Source organism: Ochotona curzoniae, unplaced genomic scaffold (assembly GCF_017591425.1).
Source record: "Ochotona curzoniae isolate NIBS_2020 unplaced genomic scaffold, NIBS_Ocur_1.0 contig_3498, whole genome shotgun sequence".
In the NCBI taxonomy this organism is placed as follows: domain Eukaryota; kingdom Metazoa; phylum Chordata; class Mammalia; order Lagomorpha; family Ochotonidae; genus Ochotona; species Ochotona curzoniae.
Window position 1 is genome coordinate 44,263,003 of NW_024465885.1, and position 15,743 is coordinate 44,278,745.

Sequence of the window (15,743 nt, forward strand, 5' to 3'; positions counted from 1 at the left end):
CACCAAGCTTAGTCCGTCACCACCCCAACTCTTGAGATAACCAGTGGGGCTAGAATTTCCACAGGGTGTGGCCCACACATCCCTCACAGAATCTACCCCTGGTTATGGTTCTTGAGTGCTAGTTAATGTCATGACTTACTTAATGTGAGCCTTCTCCTGATCCGTCATCATGTCAGGTAACATGATATAATTCTGCAGGACAAGTGCCGACCCTTCGCTTTTGTATGGACTGGTATTTGGCAGTCAGCATTGTTCAGTGATTATAAGTTTTACAAAGGAAGAATTTATTGGAAATCTTTACGAATGCTTCACATGCTAGAAGCACAGTGGGTTCAACCTGGAGCTAACTAAGCAGCGACTCAAAGAACTAAAACCCCAGAGTTCCCTGGCCGGGCGGCCAGCAGGCAGAGCCTGGCACCAAAGGGCACACTGGCCTCCTGGGGACAGCTCACCACGTGCACATGGTGGCTGTCATCTGGGATCCAGGCATGAGACGCCCCATCCTGAGACCCGCCAGCAGCCAGGAGGCTTCTGGAAGTTTAAACTCCCAGGCCCAAGGTTGCGCCCCTCCCCAATCCTATTCACCGCCCAATGAAGGCAGCAGGTGGGTCCTGGACCTGTCCAGTCGCAGAGACCTCCCACTTCGGTGTACTCACCCAGAAGGGAGCAGCCCCAGGAGCCCAGGCAGAACCGGGAACAGCTCACCACGTGCACATGGTGGCTGTCCTTGATTCTAGTTGTAAGACTAGCTTCTTCCTTATTAACTTTTTCCTTTGGCATTTAAGTTACGTGAGACTGCATTTTTAAGTTAACTTCGTTTATAGCTTAGATTTGTGTGAATACATTAATTACTAACATACTGTATCTTCACATAGTCCTGATATTGGATTCTACAAGAGGAATTTGTCATATTTCTTTTTTCTTTCCCTCTTTTATTTCCTGCTTTACACTCTGGTTTGAACATTCCTCCTAAGAACAAACATGTTAACTTGTCAAGCCATTTGTAAGATGGTGGGGTTTTCCCAAGGGCTGGGAAATTGGTGGGTCACTCACTGTCCGACTGTTTTGGATTGCAGGCAGCCTGGACATCTGGGCCATCACTGTGGAGGAGAGGGCCAAGCATGACCAGCAGTTCCACAGTCTAAAGCCAAGATCTGGATTTATTACTGGTAATTGGCGTCTGTATTTTTACATCTTTCCTTATTAGTGCATATATCGGTGAAAAATATACTTTGCAAAGCTGAGCTGAGCACATAGGACCATAAGGGGTGTCTAACTTGCTCCAACAGAGTGTGTGCTTTCACAGTAGCTTTTCCTGCAACCCTTTCAGTCTTAAGGGTTTTTTTAAGATTTATTTTATTTTTAATCAAAAGTCAGACATGCAGAGAGGAAGAGAGACAGAGAAAGACCTTCTGTCCAATGACTCACTCTCCAAGCTGCCACAACAGCTGAAGTTGAACCCATCTGAAACCAGGAGCCAGAGCCTCTTCTGGGTCTCCCACGTGGTTGCAGGGTCCTAAGGCTTAGAGCCATCCTCAACTGCTTTCCCAGGCCACAAGCAGGGAGCTGGATGGGAAGTGGGGCTGCTGGGATTAGAACCAGCACCCATATGGGATCCCGGTGCATCCAAGGCGAGGACCTTAGCCACTAGGCCACTGTACTGGGCCCTTAGTCGTATGTTCTAATGTTAATGCTGATGGATTCATTTCATCGTAGGGTTATTATTTGACTTCTGCTATGTGTTACATTCAGTAATTTTAGGTTTATCAGCCTTCCTTAATTTCCTAATAAATACTTTAAGAGTATTTCTGTCAGCTTTCTCTCTCTTTTTTTTTTTTGCCCTGATTTTTTCCATTTTTTTCACAGGTGATCAAGCAAGAAGTTTTTTTTTGCAATCTGGGTTGCCTCAACCTGTCTTAGCACAGATATGGTAAGTTGAAATTTTATGTAGGCAGAATGTGAAATAAATATTGTCCAGTTCTATTTGCTTGCTAACATGATTAAAAAACAAAAGGCTTATCAATTTTTATTTAAAAGAGTTACAGAGAGGAGTGTTGAAGAGATTTACAGAAAAGCCATACTTGCATATAAAGAACCAGATATGAGATGTGGAACATAAGAAATTTCCAGAAGAAAACCCAGAACAGGAGCTGTTATTGTCATTAGTGGCTGGGTATTCCATAAGAGCAGTTTCCATCTAATTACTGCCCCCTTAAATGACCTGCCACTTTAAATTTCAAATTTTATGGAAATGGAATAAGGATTGACATAGCTCTAATTGAAGTCAAAAGCAAAGTCTACACAGTAGAATCCAAATGTTCTTTAAATTAAGGTGTCATCGTGAAAATCCTTAACTGTGCTCTGAAGAGCCAAGTTTTTCTTTTTTCCTTTTTTCTTTTTTTTTAATTTTACTTATTTTTATTATTATTTTATGATACAATTTTGTAGACCCTGGGATTTCCCTTATCCTGTCCCCAATTCCCTCCCCCTTCACTCTGTTCCCCTATCTCATTACTATAGTATAATTCTTCATGCATAGTCATGCGTCCATTATTGTGGGCATGGACAACGGCAGAGAGTCCAACATCCTATTGTCAAGATATAGTAAACAGTTTCATTGTAATTCCATCTTTGACTGGCAGTAGAGATGCATACTGCATTGTATCCTCCCATCTGGATATGATAGTCTCCTTTTTACAGTTACTATACATCCCCTTAAATGAAAAGCCACAATACTAAATCAACAACTAGAAGAAAAATAGAAATTTGCAATGCTATGAAGTTAAATAACATGCTGCTAGATATGATAGTATGCATTATACAGTTACTATACATCCCCTTAAATGAAAAGCCACAAAACATAATTAGCAACAGGAAGGAAAAAAAAAAAGAAATTAACAGCACCATGAAGTTTAATAACATGGTACTGAATGATTAATGTGTTGCCTTTATTCTAAGATGCTGTTGGCTTCTTTGCATGGGAATCAGCCATGTAATGGTGAGAATCAGCATTGTAGGTGGTCTGTGGTCTGTGTGCTGAAGCCAGACCATATGCCCAGGACTTGGTCCCTGAAATCAGAGAACCTGATGAGTCTGCAGCCAATATGAGATGAAAGAATGTGCTGCTTGCCAATGCCAAAAGCCCATTGGTGTGCCTCTCCCCACAGTGGGTGCAGTAGCCTGACCCTGGAAACCTTCTATTCATCCCCTGCCAGCCCACCCCAGCCCTGACTCTTGCATGGGTTGGCAGGTACAGCAGCCTGGCCTGGGAAGGCCCATAGCACTGATCCCCTAGTTATTAGCTTCTTTTCTACCAGCAGCGTAACACTTCCCCAACTACCAAGGGAAGCTAGGTAGTTAGGGGTATATTTTACTTTTATAACCCATCCTGCCCCTAACCCTGGCTCTCGCATGCATTGAAGTGTGTGGTGGCCTGGAGCAAGGCGACCTGTAGCTGCGGCTCTGCCCACATCAAGACCCCTCAGTGGCTCTAGCCCCAGCCCAAGGACCCCGGAGTGTGGGTGTCAGCGATCCATTTGCTCCCCCTACTTTGCACACTACCAGCATAGTTAATACAGAGTTGTCACGAACCAGACCCAGAATGCCAACCAGCTATTAGTGCAATATTTGCTAGTCACCAAGTCAGCCTAGGCAGTTGCCGCAGCTCGGGTGTATTTTACTTTTTTTTAACAGTTGTTTTCATGAAATGTCTGTATCTTTTTCAAAGAAAAGATTTTTGGAAAATAATTTGAAGTTTAATGAAGCACCAGTGTCCTAAGGGAACTATTCAGTGCATATTAGGAGCAAGATCTGTCTTCCACTTGATCTTCCTGGCTCTCATACTTCGCTTAGCAACCACCAGTAATTCTTGACCTGCTGGACTTCCGTTTTAAAATTTTAGCAGTAAAAGTTACAAAATTAAGCCATTACTCTCTCTTATGCTAATTTGTTGTTGTTTTTCTGGTGGGTCCCAGACCCTCTCCTCTTTTGGTAGAGAGAGAATTGAGATTTACCTTGAAATTTTTTAAAAATTCTTTTATTTTTATAATCTTTACATAGTTGATTAGAGCACAAAGGGCCAAGGGCTACAAGAAAATGGGTAGGACCATTGTTTCCATATTAATATTATTATTTTTTTTTTCTGTATCTGATGTTAGGGGAGAGATAAAGGGAGAAGCCCCACCAACCTCCCACCCATCCCAGGTCCCCTATGTGGGGCATGCTCTGTGGGTCCTGCTCATGCAGTTTTGATAATTGATCAGTTCTGAATTGCTGCTGATCTCACTGTTCTAGGCACGATGAAATCTCTTCAGAACCCACTGGCTGACATAGTCTCTTCATGATTGGGGTTATGAGATCAGCAGTTCAGTTGAAGGGATCCCCAAAGAAACTTCATCTAAGGTGATCCCAGATTAGATTCTTGCCAGTAAAGTGTCCAGCACCATCCATTGCCCCAGTCAGCTTATGCATATGCTGGTGGTTGCAGTTGCTGGGTCAGTTCTGTTTCCAGCCCAGTCTTCCACTAGAACCAATGGATATTGCAGTCCAGCCTTATTCTGCCCAGCACACAATCGGCCCTCACGGAAACCAGTGGAAGCTGCACAGCCTAGTCGGGGCGATTCCCAGTAACTCCCACCAGGCCTGCCCCCTACCCTGGTTCCTGTGCTTGCAGTATGTACAACAGACTTGTCCAGTGTGTCTACCCTGACGTTTTATTTAGGTAGACCCTGTGTCGTACTTTAGAGAATTTAAGGTTGGGAATTGCGAACTGTTTCTGGTCTCTCTCTTCTCTATTTTCTGTCTCAGGACTTTGTTGCAGGTATTTGAGTGGTATGGGCTGATGGGAAGTATCTGTTAGAAATCATTGTAAAGTTTTGTTCCCTGTATAAAACTGTTCCATTAACTACTTCATAAACTTTTGAACTGTAACCTATTCATGCTTTGGGGACGCCTTGTCTCTTCAATCTGATTTTCTGAATTCTCAAGAGAATGGAATTAAGTCAGAGTGTGTTCTGCCAAATCCTAACGGCGGCCAAAGAGGATTTGCCTTCCTAGAAATTGTCTTACCAGTAAGAAACTGGAAGGAACTTGGCAAATAGACTGTTAGCAAATTAAGTGCTTAAGATTTTGTTGTAGCCTTGCCTTGGTTTGGAAAAGAGTGGAAGAAGAAAACGGGGGTGGGGGAGACGAGCCAAAATGTATGAGAGAAAGTTTGGATGAGGTCTTAGGAATCCTAGGCACTTGGGTCCTCAGATTTGCAGATGTGAGGGAAAGGCAGGGAGCAACAGCTGGAGACAGGCTGGTTTGAGGGGAGAAGAGAACCCAAGAAAGCAAGGCAAACATTGTAGCCATGGGGGGATTTGGGTTGGGGGCGAAGGAAGAACCCCAGGGTTTGTATGCTCCTAGGATACATCTGAGCTTGTGTCAGAATAGCCTTCAGCCCCCAGCACAACCGGTTTACTAAACCCGGTTATACCCTCCACTGTCACCAGGGTTTCCCAGACTCCTGCTGCCCTCTCCCCAGCCCTCAGTTGTATAGCTTCACCACTTTAGTCCTTGAGCATTTTGCCAGCTGTGCACACCAGCCTCTAGAAACCATGCTGGGTTACCCTCATCTCCGCCTGGGCATCCAGCCCATTACCTGCTTCGATTCAGGCCAGTCCCATGTTTCTGTCTTCAACACTGTTTCCATTCTTTTTTTTTTTAAGATTTATTTATTTATTTTTGGAAAGTCATATATACATGGAGGAGGAGAGACAGAGAGGAAGATCTTCCATCCGATGATTCACTCCCCAAGTGACCACAACAGCCAGTGCTGCACCGACCCGAAACCAGGAGCCAGGAGCTTCCTCCAGGTCTCCCACACGGGTGCAGGGTCCCAAGGCTTTGGGCCGTCCTGGACTGCTTTCCCAGGCCACAAGCAGGGAGCTGGATGGGAAGTGGAGCTGCTGGGATTAGAACTGGCACCCGTATGGGATCCCGGCACATTCAAGACGAGGATTTTAGCTGCTAGGCCACAGCACCAGGCCCACTAAAGGAAGTTCCAGGCTCCTGGCTTTGGATTGGCACAGCACTGGCCATTGTACTCACTTGGGGAGTGAATCATCAGATGGAAGATCTTCCTCTCTGTCTCTCCTCCTCTCTATATATCTGACTTTGTAATAAAAATAAATAGATCTTTTAAAAAAATCTCCTTCTCAATCTCTCTCTGCCTATCTAATCAAACAGGGAGCCCAGCAGCTGGAATAACTTCTATGAAAGTAGATCTACCACAACTCTCAGGAATAAAGTCCAAAGTTACTACTACTGCTGATAGCATGTGGGGGTGGTTTTTTTCCCTCTTTGTGTCACACTCTTCCTGGATTTCTTCATTCCTGCCCCAGCGATCTTCCTATTCTAGAAATAGGCCAGTTTGCTCCTTGCCTTAGAGTCTCTGCCCTTAGTACTTCCTAGAACTAGTTCCTTATCCTAGAGGTGTCACATTGTGTGTCACCTCTGCCCGCCCACTCCCACTCGCCTTCACTCTCACCTCACTGAATAGTCTGATTTTTCTTTCTGTCCTGGAGTGTCTGCACTGCAATGCAAGCCCTGGGGGAGGAGGAAGCTTTTTCACAGCTGTGACTCCAGTTCCTAGGTGGTGCCTACAGCTCCGCAGGTGGCCCTCCTCCTCGAAGTAATTGATTTTTGAATGAATGAGTGAATTGAGTGGCTAGGCTGGGTTCTTCTGCATTATTGTTTGAGGTTTCCATCCCTTCAGCCAGCACCACCCTGGGTATGAGCAGCTGTGACAAGGCTCTGGGAGAGGCTGGCTGCTGGAGAACTCTGCTTCAGCCAGGCCGCAGGCAGCAAGAGGAGGCAGGAGGAGCCTGGCCTGGGTCCTAATCCTACGCTATGCACAAAGTGATTTCAGAATCGCTACACTCATATCCACTGCTCACAATAACCTATCAAATAGAGGAAAAGAGAACGTTGTGGTTTTTTGTTATTCCAATGAAGACATAATGTTCTATACTGAGGAAACTACTTGTGTTAGTTTTTCCCCCTCCTCCTTTTTGGATGTACTTTTAGTTTAAAATGCTAATTTTTAGAAACGATTTATTTATTTTTATTGGGAAGTCAGAGTTACAGAGAGAAGGAGAGTCGGAGAAAGGGCTAATTCACTGGTCACAATGGCCAGAGCTGAGCTGATTCTAAGTCAGGAGCCAGGAGCTCCCTCTGGATTCCTCACGTGGCGCAGAGTCCCAAAGCTTTGGGCCATCCTCAACTGCTTTCCCGGGCCACAAGCAGGGAGCTGGATGGGAAGCGGGGCTGCCGGGATTAGAACCAGTGCCCATATGGGATCCCGGGCCTGCAAGGCGAGGACCTTAACCCCTGCGCCACCACGCCGGGCCCGCAGGGAAGTCTTTAGAGATAGAAGCCAACTTGTATCCCAGTGTGTTGGACCGGACTGACGGGGATAAGTAGAGGGCTGTGCTTTGTGGGATTAACTACTCTGACCCCCAAATTACCAAAAGACTCTATTACCAAAGAGTGCAACTGTTAAATTTGCTTAACTGCGAATGATTTTTTTTTTTTTTGAACTACAAAATTCTCAGCTAAATGTTGGGATTATGGTTGGGGATTTTAAATTAAACCCAAGAATTAGAAGGTTACATGTTTTTCTTCTTCCTCATTTTTATAAGCACTAGATGTTCTGATCAAATCCTTACCATAAAGTCTTTTCTCCTTTTTTACACTCATTGTTTTATATTCAGGAGTTCTGCTTCTTACTACAGAACATTTTCTTGGGCACTGGTGTGAGTAGCAAGGTGGGCATCTGTTTATTTACTAGTTGCATTGAGGTTGACTAATGGGAACTGTTTTCTTCATGAAAACCATGTAAAATAGTTGAGTATCTTTTAAAAATATTTTATTCAGGGATAAGGCAATTGTTGGGGCACGCACACTTCTCAGAGCAGCTCGGTTTGAATTCCATTTCTGAGTCCTGACTCTAGAGTCCTGCTAATGCAGACTTTGGGAAATAGTGATATCTGAGGTAGCTGAGTGCCTGCGATACCTGTGCGAGGGCTGCAATGAGTTCCAGGCTCCTGACTTGTGCTCAGCCTGGGCCCATCCATTGCTGGTCGCTGGGGGAGTAAAGCAGTACACGGGGGCTTTCTCCTGCTGTGGAAAGTGGGGTGGGCAGGGAGGGACTTTAGAAAGATATATGGCACATCATGCATTGGATCAGATGGCACTTCATGTCACATTCCCAGAATGCCTCCTGCACAGTCCTGGTGAGGAATCCACGCCATCTAACCATGGATGTCTAGGAATAATACTGTTTCTGAACCATTCTTCTGGTCATGACTTTATTGTAGCATATATTTCATGTAGTAGCATTTTTCTAAAGTGTTTAATTCATTGGTTTGCAGCATATTCAACGTTGTGCAACCATCACCATTATATAATTTTAGTACATTATCACCACTCCAATAAGAAGCACTGTTGATGCCCAAAGTACAGATTCCCACACTTGGACTGAAAATTTCCGTGATGTATGCATCACATATGTAAATAGTAGCAGAGTTAAAAATAAGAGGATTTTATACTTCTTTCAGACTTTGCCAGGATTTCAGGTCTTGTTTTATTCTGTCCCAAAGCAGAAGGTGCTGTTGTTTTTGTACCAGCGGGGAGTGGCGGTTTTTTGGGAAAGGCTGTTGGGTGGTCACAGCTGTCCTGAGCGCCTGCTGCTGTTGGCTTGCAGGGCACTAGCTGACATGAACAATGATGGAAGAATGGATCAAGTGGAGTTTTCCATAGCCATGAAACTCATCAAATTGAAGCTGCAAGGTTACCAGCTCCCCTCTGCACTTCCACCGGTCATGAAGCAGCAGCCAGTTGCCATCTCCAGTACACCAGCGTTTGGTAAGGTTACGAACGTATTTTCAAAATAAACTTCCCCCTTTTACTCTCACCCATCTTCCCCTTAGATTTCAAAATCATAGCATTATTAAAACGTGTGATGGCCCTGTGCAGGAGGACAGTGCTGAAGGGAAGGGGCAGCGCCTTGCAACTGTAGGATGAAAGTTGTACAAAGCTGTAGAAGGCAGGACTGTCCGTCTCAGGACAAGGGGGCAAGTGTGTGGCCTGCTGCTGCTTCTTTTCACACTGAACCTTCGTATCATGCCCGTTTTTTTGGGCTTTCAAAGTTTCCACACAACTTGACTTCTGTTGCATAATGAATTCCATTAGACTACACTATCTAATAATAGCTTTAAAGTCATAATATTGAGGCGTTTGGCCACACTAAGTTCTTGGGTTTTTTTTTTTTTTTTTAAGATTTATTTTATTTCTATTGGAAAGTCAGATATACAGAGAAAAAGACAGAGAGGAAGATCTTCAGTCCTTTGATTCACTACCTGAGTGACTGGCACGTTCAAGGCCAGGACTTTGGTTGCTAGGCTACTGCACTGGGATCCACATTAAATTCTTAGAACTCAGTAGAATGGAATAAAAATGAGCATCCTTCTCCCAGTTAAGGATGTAACTCTGTTGTTAGCTCTCATCTGAATTTTTGTTCCAAATGTGTTATGATAATTCACTGAATGAAGTTGTGTATTTCTCTGACGTCTTTGTTCTCACCTTAAACTTTAACCTTGGGTTGACTTGAAGATTGTGGGAATCAGATTGCAGGATTCTGATTGCAGGATTCTAATTCCTGGAGGATTCTTAAACAAAACAGTTAAAACAAAAGACAACTTGTTGGTAGAATTTCTTTCGCTGTCTTCATGCTGATCTGTCTGATGGAAGGTGATAAACTAAAGTAGATTTGGGAGGAGAAAATGAATAATAATTCATGTTGAATCCGATTAAATGAATAATAAGCTAAAATACTCTTGTTTTACTTAGATATTCTATTAATTTTTAAAAAATATTTGTTTACTTTCATTGGAAAGGCAGATTTACAGAGAAAAGGAGAAGCAGAAAGAACTTCCATCCACTGGTTCACTCCCTAAATGGTTGCAACGGCCAGAGATGAGCCAACAAAGCCAGGAACCAGAAGCTACTTCTGGATCTCTCAACGCACCTTTAGGGTCCCAAGGTTTTGGACCCTCCTCTGCTGCTTTTCCAGGCCATAAGTAGGGAGCTGGATGGGAGTGGAACAACTGAGATATGAAGCAGCTCCCATATGGGATACTGGTACTTGGAGGTAGAGGGTTGGCCAGGGAACCACCAGCCACAAGATGTTCTGTTAAAAGCAGACTATATTTGAAGTGGTGAGCTTAGCCACCAGGCTGGTTTTGTAAGGACAAAGATTGACTTTGGCAGAGATTTTTAGATGATTAGGACAGTGTTCCAGAAGAAGGGGAGCCTACCTAGGAGAGGCCCTTGTGTCTGGTGTGGTCGTGATTCTTACTCATCTAGTTAACCAGCTTATTATTTAAGTGAAAATCACGGAATCCCAGAAGGCTCCTTTGGCCAGTTGTTGGTCAAGATCCAGGTGCTAAAATCCTGCAAGGGCATTTGATTGTCTCTGGCCTCCTTCCAGTGCTGTGAGAAGACAGTTCAAGTGGAGGAAGGTCAGGTGACCAAAGACATCTCACTTTTTATTTTTCTCTCAAACCCTGGGGTCAGTCATTCTTCCTGTAGCGTTTAATCTATTTTCTCTTAGTCCATTCTGCTATGATAAGAATTTCAGCTGTGGGGCTACTGCTGGTTCATTTTCAGGAAGTTACGGCCCTACCGCTGGGTGGGATTTCCCTTCACTGAGGCCACCGCTCCTCGGGGAGGCTGCTTGACTTCTGATCCCTCCCTCTGCCAGCCTGCCTGTACCTCTCCACCCAGGCTTCTCCCTATTTTTTCTAACCTGACTCTCCTTGTGTGGATATCCTCAGTAAAGTTATTACTATTATTTGCAGAGTGTAGATCATTATGGTATATCGGGAAATAGGAGAAGTTAAAAGTTGATGGTTGTTGTCAAGGTGCTCCAGGTCGACTCACAAATTGTGTTCAGTTTCACCTCTTTTTTCAGCCTGGACTTTCCAGCTGCCAAAGAACAGCTATTCTATTACTGTTGTCTTCAAACTAATAATAAAAATGATCTGACCTTGCATTTCCTATCCCTTAAATTTTAAGTCCCTTCACATACATTTTTATCCCTAAATCTACGCGGAAGCTAATAGCTGTGTTGTGTGTGAAAGAACTGAGATTCTGGGCGGCTGGACAGTTGGCTGTCTTCTCCAACCGAGGTAGTTTATCTCTAAAGGCTTGAAGAAGGTAGGTTTCTCTAAAGGCTCTTGTTATCCACCGTACCTTCACCCTCCCTACCTTTGTTAGCACCAGACAGCCAGGAGACACAAACGTGTGTGCAGGGATGTCACCTCTGTGACCCTCAAGCTGGCTGGTGTGTAAGAAATCATTCTGTTTGAGTCCCCAATGTTACAGCAAAGAAAAATGGGATGTAGTGATACTGGGATTTGCTTCAGGGCATCTGCAATGAGACATTCTCTGGGTGTGCCTCACACCTTCCTCCCTTCAACTCTGGTCTTGAATTCAGGAGAATTTCTTTATTCAGGGCAATTTCTTTTGTTTGCCCTGAGTACAGAGCCCGAATGGCCTGGGAAGAATTCCCACTGGAGCTGACCTCTGAGCTGACTTAGGTGTGGAGAACCATGTGATAGCTTAACAGAGATGCCTTCTGGCCAAAAGTTGTTGAAGAACCTGGTGCAGTAGCCAAGCGGCTAAAGTCCTCACCTTGCATATACCAGGATCCCATATGGGTGCCGGTTCATATTCCCAGGACGGCCCAAAGCCTTGGGACCCTGCACCCACATGGGAGACCCGGAAGAAGCTCCTGGCTCCTGGCTCCTGGCTTTAGATCAGCTCAGCCCTGGCCATTGCAGCCATGTGGGTAGTGAACCAGCAGACAGAAGATCTTCCTTTCTGTCTCTCTTCCTCTCTGCATATCTGACTTTTCAATAAAAATAAACTCTTTAAAAAAAAAAAGAGTTGCTAAGGACGGAGAGACCCACAATCTAGGTTAAAATCTGTAGGTGTCTGAGAAACCAGTAGCAAAGCACTAAAGGGCAAAGGTCAGAACTAAGGCAGGAAATAAAGTGTTGAGTGTTGGAGGGCTTTTTCCTACAAGGAGTTGAAAGCTACAGAGGGCAAAGAAGTGTTAGGGTGGATAGATCCCTGGAAGAGTCCGTGTTAGCTGAAGCCTGGAGTGATTGAAGACGGGAGTGGCATCCTGGATTAGAGTTCAGAGGCTGCAGTTGCCTCCTGTTGGAGGTAATGGTTACTCAGTGCTGGGTAATTGACAGTCTGTATGGAGGAGAGGTGAGATCCTGTTGCGGGGTGCAAGCTAGATCACACCAGTCAAACTTGAGGTTTATTCAGGAGTCTCTTAAACAAGCTTGGTGATAACAGGGTCCACAAGTCCGTATGGCAATCCAATCAATTGTAACCCTAAGAGGAGCAAATGGTCATTACCCTGAAGTCCGTCCTTTAACCTATATCCCAGTTTCCCCAACAATATGTTATCCTGAGAGATATGAAACAAATAGCCTGGGCACACTTACAAAGCCACCGGCTTTCACCTTTCCTTGGCCATTACTGGAGGCCTTACTCTTCTGGAACAGTACACACATTAGAAATACAAAGTATTGGGCCCAGCACCGTGGCCTAGTTGCTAAAGACCTGCCTTGCGTGCGCCGGGATCCCATATGGTCACCGGTTCTAAATCCCGGCAGCTCCACTTCCTATCCAGCTCCCTGCTTGTGGCCTGGGAAAGCAGTCCAGGATATCCCAAAGCTTTGACCCATGTGGAAGACCTTTAAGAAGTTCCTGGCTCTTGGCTTCGGATCGGTTCAGCACCGGCCATTGTGGTCACTTGGGGAGTGAATCATTGGACAGAAGATCTTCCTTTCTGTCTCCTCTTCTCTGTATATCTGACTTTCCAATAAAAAAAAATCTTAAAAATACTAAGTATCTTTGCATTAACATCTTCACTGTCCCACCCAAGCAGTGAACAGAGGGTGAGGCAATACAGACACACTGGGACCATGCTTGGGGAATGTTTGTTCTTAATCTGTCTGTGGGAAGCCAGAGCCCAAGCAGGTACTGGGAAGGCAAGAGTGCCAGAGTGAGGGAAGCACGTGACCAAGAGAGTGAGCGCCTCCCCATCAGGAGCCTTTATCCGGGCTTGTAAGGGGACTGGCTACACAGCAGTGCAGTACTGCCCCCGACCTAGATGGTCGGGTAGTGACTTCAAGCTGGTGACCCTGAACTGGCTGCCTATCTCAGTCCTTCATTTTTGGAGGAATTAGGGCAAAAGGGCTTCCCAGGAGTTGGAAATGACATGTCTCAATCACTAGATGGATGGTGCAGTTTTCTGTGGAGATGGTGATAACAGAGAAATGGTTTGGGGGCGGGGGAGGACGAGGTTTCTGGGTAGGATCGGCTGTGCGAGTTTGAACCTGGAAGGGCCTGCAAACTCTGGACTGAGAAGTCTAGGAGGAATGGGCAGGGAAACAAGCACAGGAGCTAGGGAGCCCGTGTCGTCGTGTGGCCTGACTCTGAAAGGTCCAGTGAAAGCCAAGGAGCTGGAGATCGAGACTGACAGGGTTGAAATGGGAGAAGACTGGCGTCTAGGTAACCAGGATAAGTCGTTCTGACGAGATAGTACTGCATTGTGTGTGCTGCTCCTAAGAGAGTGAAGAAGAATGGGGCGGAAAGATGATGATGAGCTTTGCCGCGCCGCACTAGCGCATGACCTGGGCGAGCAGTTTCAGCTGGGGAGGTGGGCACCACAGCCTGGTGAGAGGCTTGGAAGGTGGGGGAGCCCGTACCATGAGGGCACGCTTTTTGTTTTTTAAAGAGAAAGTATAGACTCCTGATACAGGGCAAATGGGCCAATTGAAATTCTTGAAAGAACTGAGCACAGGAGAGATGATGGCCTCTGAAGTGCAGCCCTGGAATATTCAGGGAATGGCCTCTTCAGACAAGACAGCTTAGAAAGGAAGGCAGCCTCTGGAGCAAGATCGGAAACGCAGTGGATCCCTTAGAATGAAAAAGAAGTTACAGTCCAGGGGAGGACTAACAGTCTGGAAGCTTAAGGTTTTTTTTTTTTTTTTAAACCAGTTAGTAATTTAAAAGCTCTGTGTGTGTGTTTTGCCTTGAGTTGCTGATTGACTGGTTAGTTTCTTGGGATGCTAATTCAATTGAGCTGTTGTAAACCCTTCTCAGTGTCTTTGAGAAGTAAGCTTTCTTTTGAGATTATGACTCTTTAGTGCAGATAAGGTTTAAAGATTAACTGACATGTATTATACAACATCCTGTTGTCAGGCCTTTTGTAAGAGTGAATGAGGCTTATGAAACATCTTTAATTGCTTTTAGCTGTAGATTTTTACAAAAGCACCATGATTTGGAGAATAATTTAACATGGTCATAATCTTATATGTAATCTTACATCGGTTGGGGGTTTTTAAAAGTGACACCAACGACAACCTGACACATGCCTTGGTATATGTTGATGTAGAAGATTAAATTGAACTCAATAAGATGCATGGTCATATGCTTGCTAGCTTATATACATATAAATGTAAATCATTTATTCATTTTTAGTTAATTAATTAATTTGAGAGACACAGCTTGTATCCATTGCTCACTTCCTGAATGCCCGTGCCAGGAGGCAGGACCTCAGATACTGTGGCCACCTGCTGTAGTTAGGAACAGGAGATGGGTGTGTGACCAAAGTACCCAGTGTGGGAGATGGGCATCCTAACCTTTGCCTTAACCGCTGGGTCAAATGCCTGCCCCTGAACTAGTTATCTAGGTGACTGTAGCTAGTAAATTTTTAAACTAGTGAAACCTAGGTTAGAATTTTCCTTTGTTAGATTTTCAGTAACTTTCAACATTGTTGTTACTGTTTTCCAAACCCAAGTCTTGTTTTTTTTTTCCCCTCGTAATATGTGTAATAGACACTAGTTATAGATTGATCATGCATAAAAAGATGGCTAAAAGTGAAGATTACTATTGATCCTACTGCTCAGGAACAACCCTTCTGTATAACAGCACCATTCCAAAGATTGCCTGCAAGTAATGATTGCCCTTAGTGAAAGCAGGCAGACACAGAGCAGTAGGGTGTAGCTCCATAACCGTGCAGGTGGGAGGAGGTAACTTAGATCTGGTGTGCAGGAGAACCCCAAAGTGGCTCGTCGATTTTCACTGGAACCTTTGACCAGTTAGGCTGAGAACAGCAACTAAAACCGAAAGAGGTTCTGCTGGCTGCAGTGCCAGGTGAACTCCAGGGCCCAGGATGAGGAGCCCTGAAGGTTCAGAAGCGGGACTGCCCCGGGAATGCCCCAGACTGAACCAGCAAAATTGCTTGTACTCTTGAGTGGAATTGGAATCAAAGTTGAGTAATATAGGAACACAGAGCCAGAGGAAGAGAAAGTCCAGACACTTGTGGGGGAGGAGGACCGGGCCGGAAATCCCAGGAAGTCAGGCTCCCATAAAAATAATCAAGTGAAAGTGTGGAGCAAGGTCACATCCCACACAAAGTTATTATTAGAAAGCAAGACAAAACAAAAAACATAATAACACCCTTGTGCACAATTGAATCAATTAGTCACAATTTTAGAATAAACTGAAAGATACTATGAAAGATCAACATACATCATGGTTTTTAAATGTCAGGAATAAGATGACAGAACTCAGAAGAGACAATTAAAAATCATTTTAGAAATAAAAGACTAGGG

The 15,743-nt window shown here is 44.7% G+C and overlaps 1 protein-coding gene across 1 annotated transcript in view; it reads left to right on the forward strand.

Annotated features, from left to right (window-relative positions):
* Positions 1-15,743, forward strand: part of ITSN1 (intersectin 1) — a 203,128-nt gene that overhangs the window by 56,599 nt on the left and 130,786 nt on the right. The window contains exons 3-5 of the mRNA XM_040980773.1: positions 1,077-1,169; positions 1,867-1,930; positions 8,747-8,907. Of these exons, the coding sequence (XP_040836707.1) occupies positions 1,077-1,169; positions 1,867-1,930; positions 8,747-8,907 (318 nt within the window). The remainder of the gene's footprint in view (positions 1-1,076; positions 1,170-1,866; positions 1,931-8,746; positions 8,908-15,743) is intronic.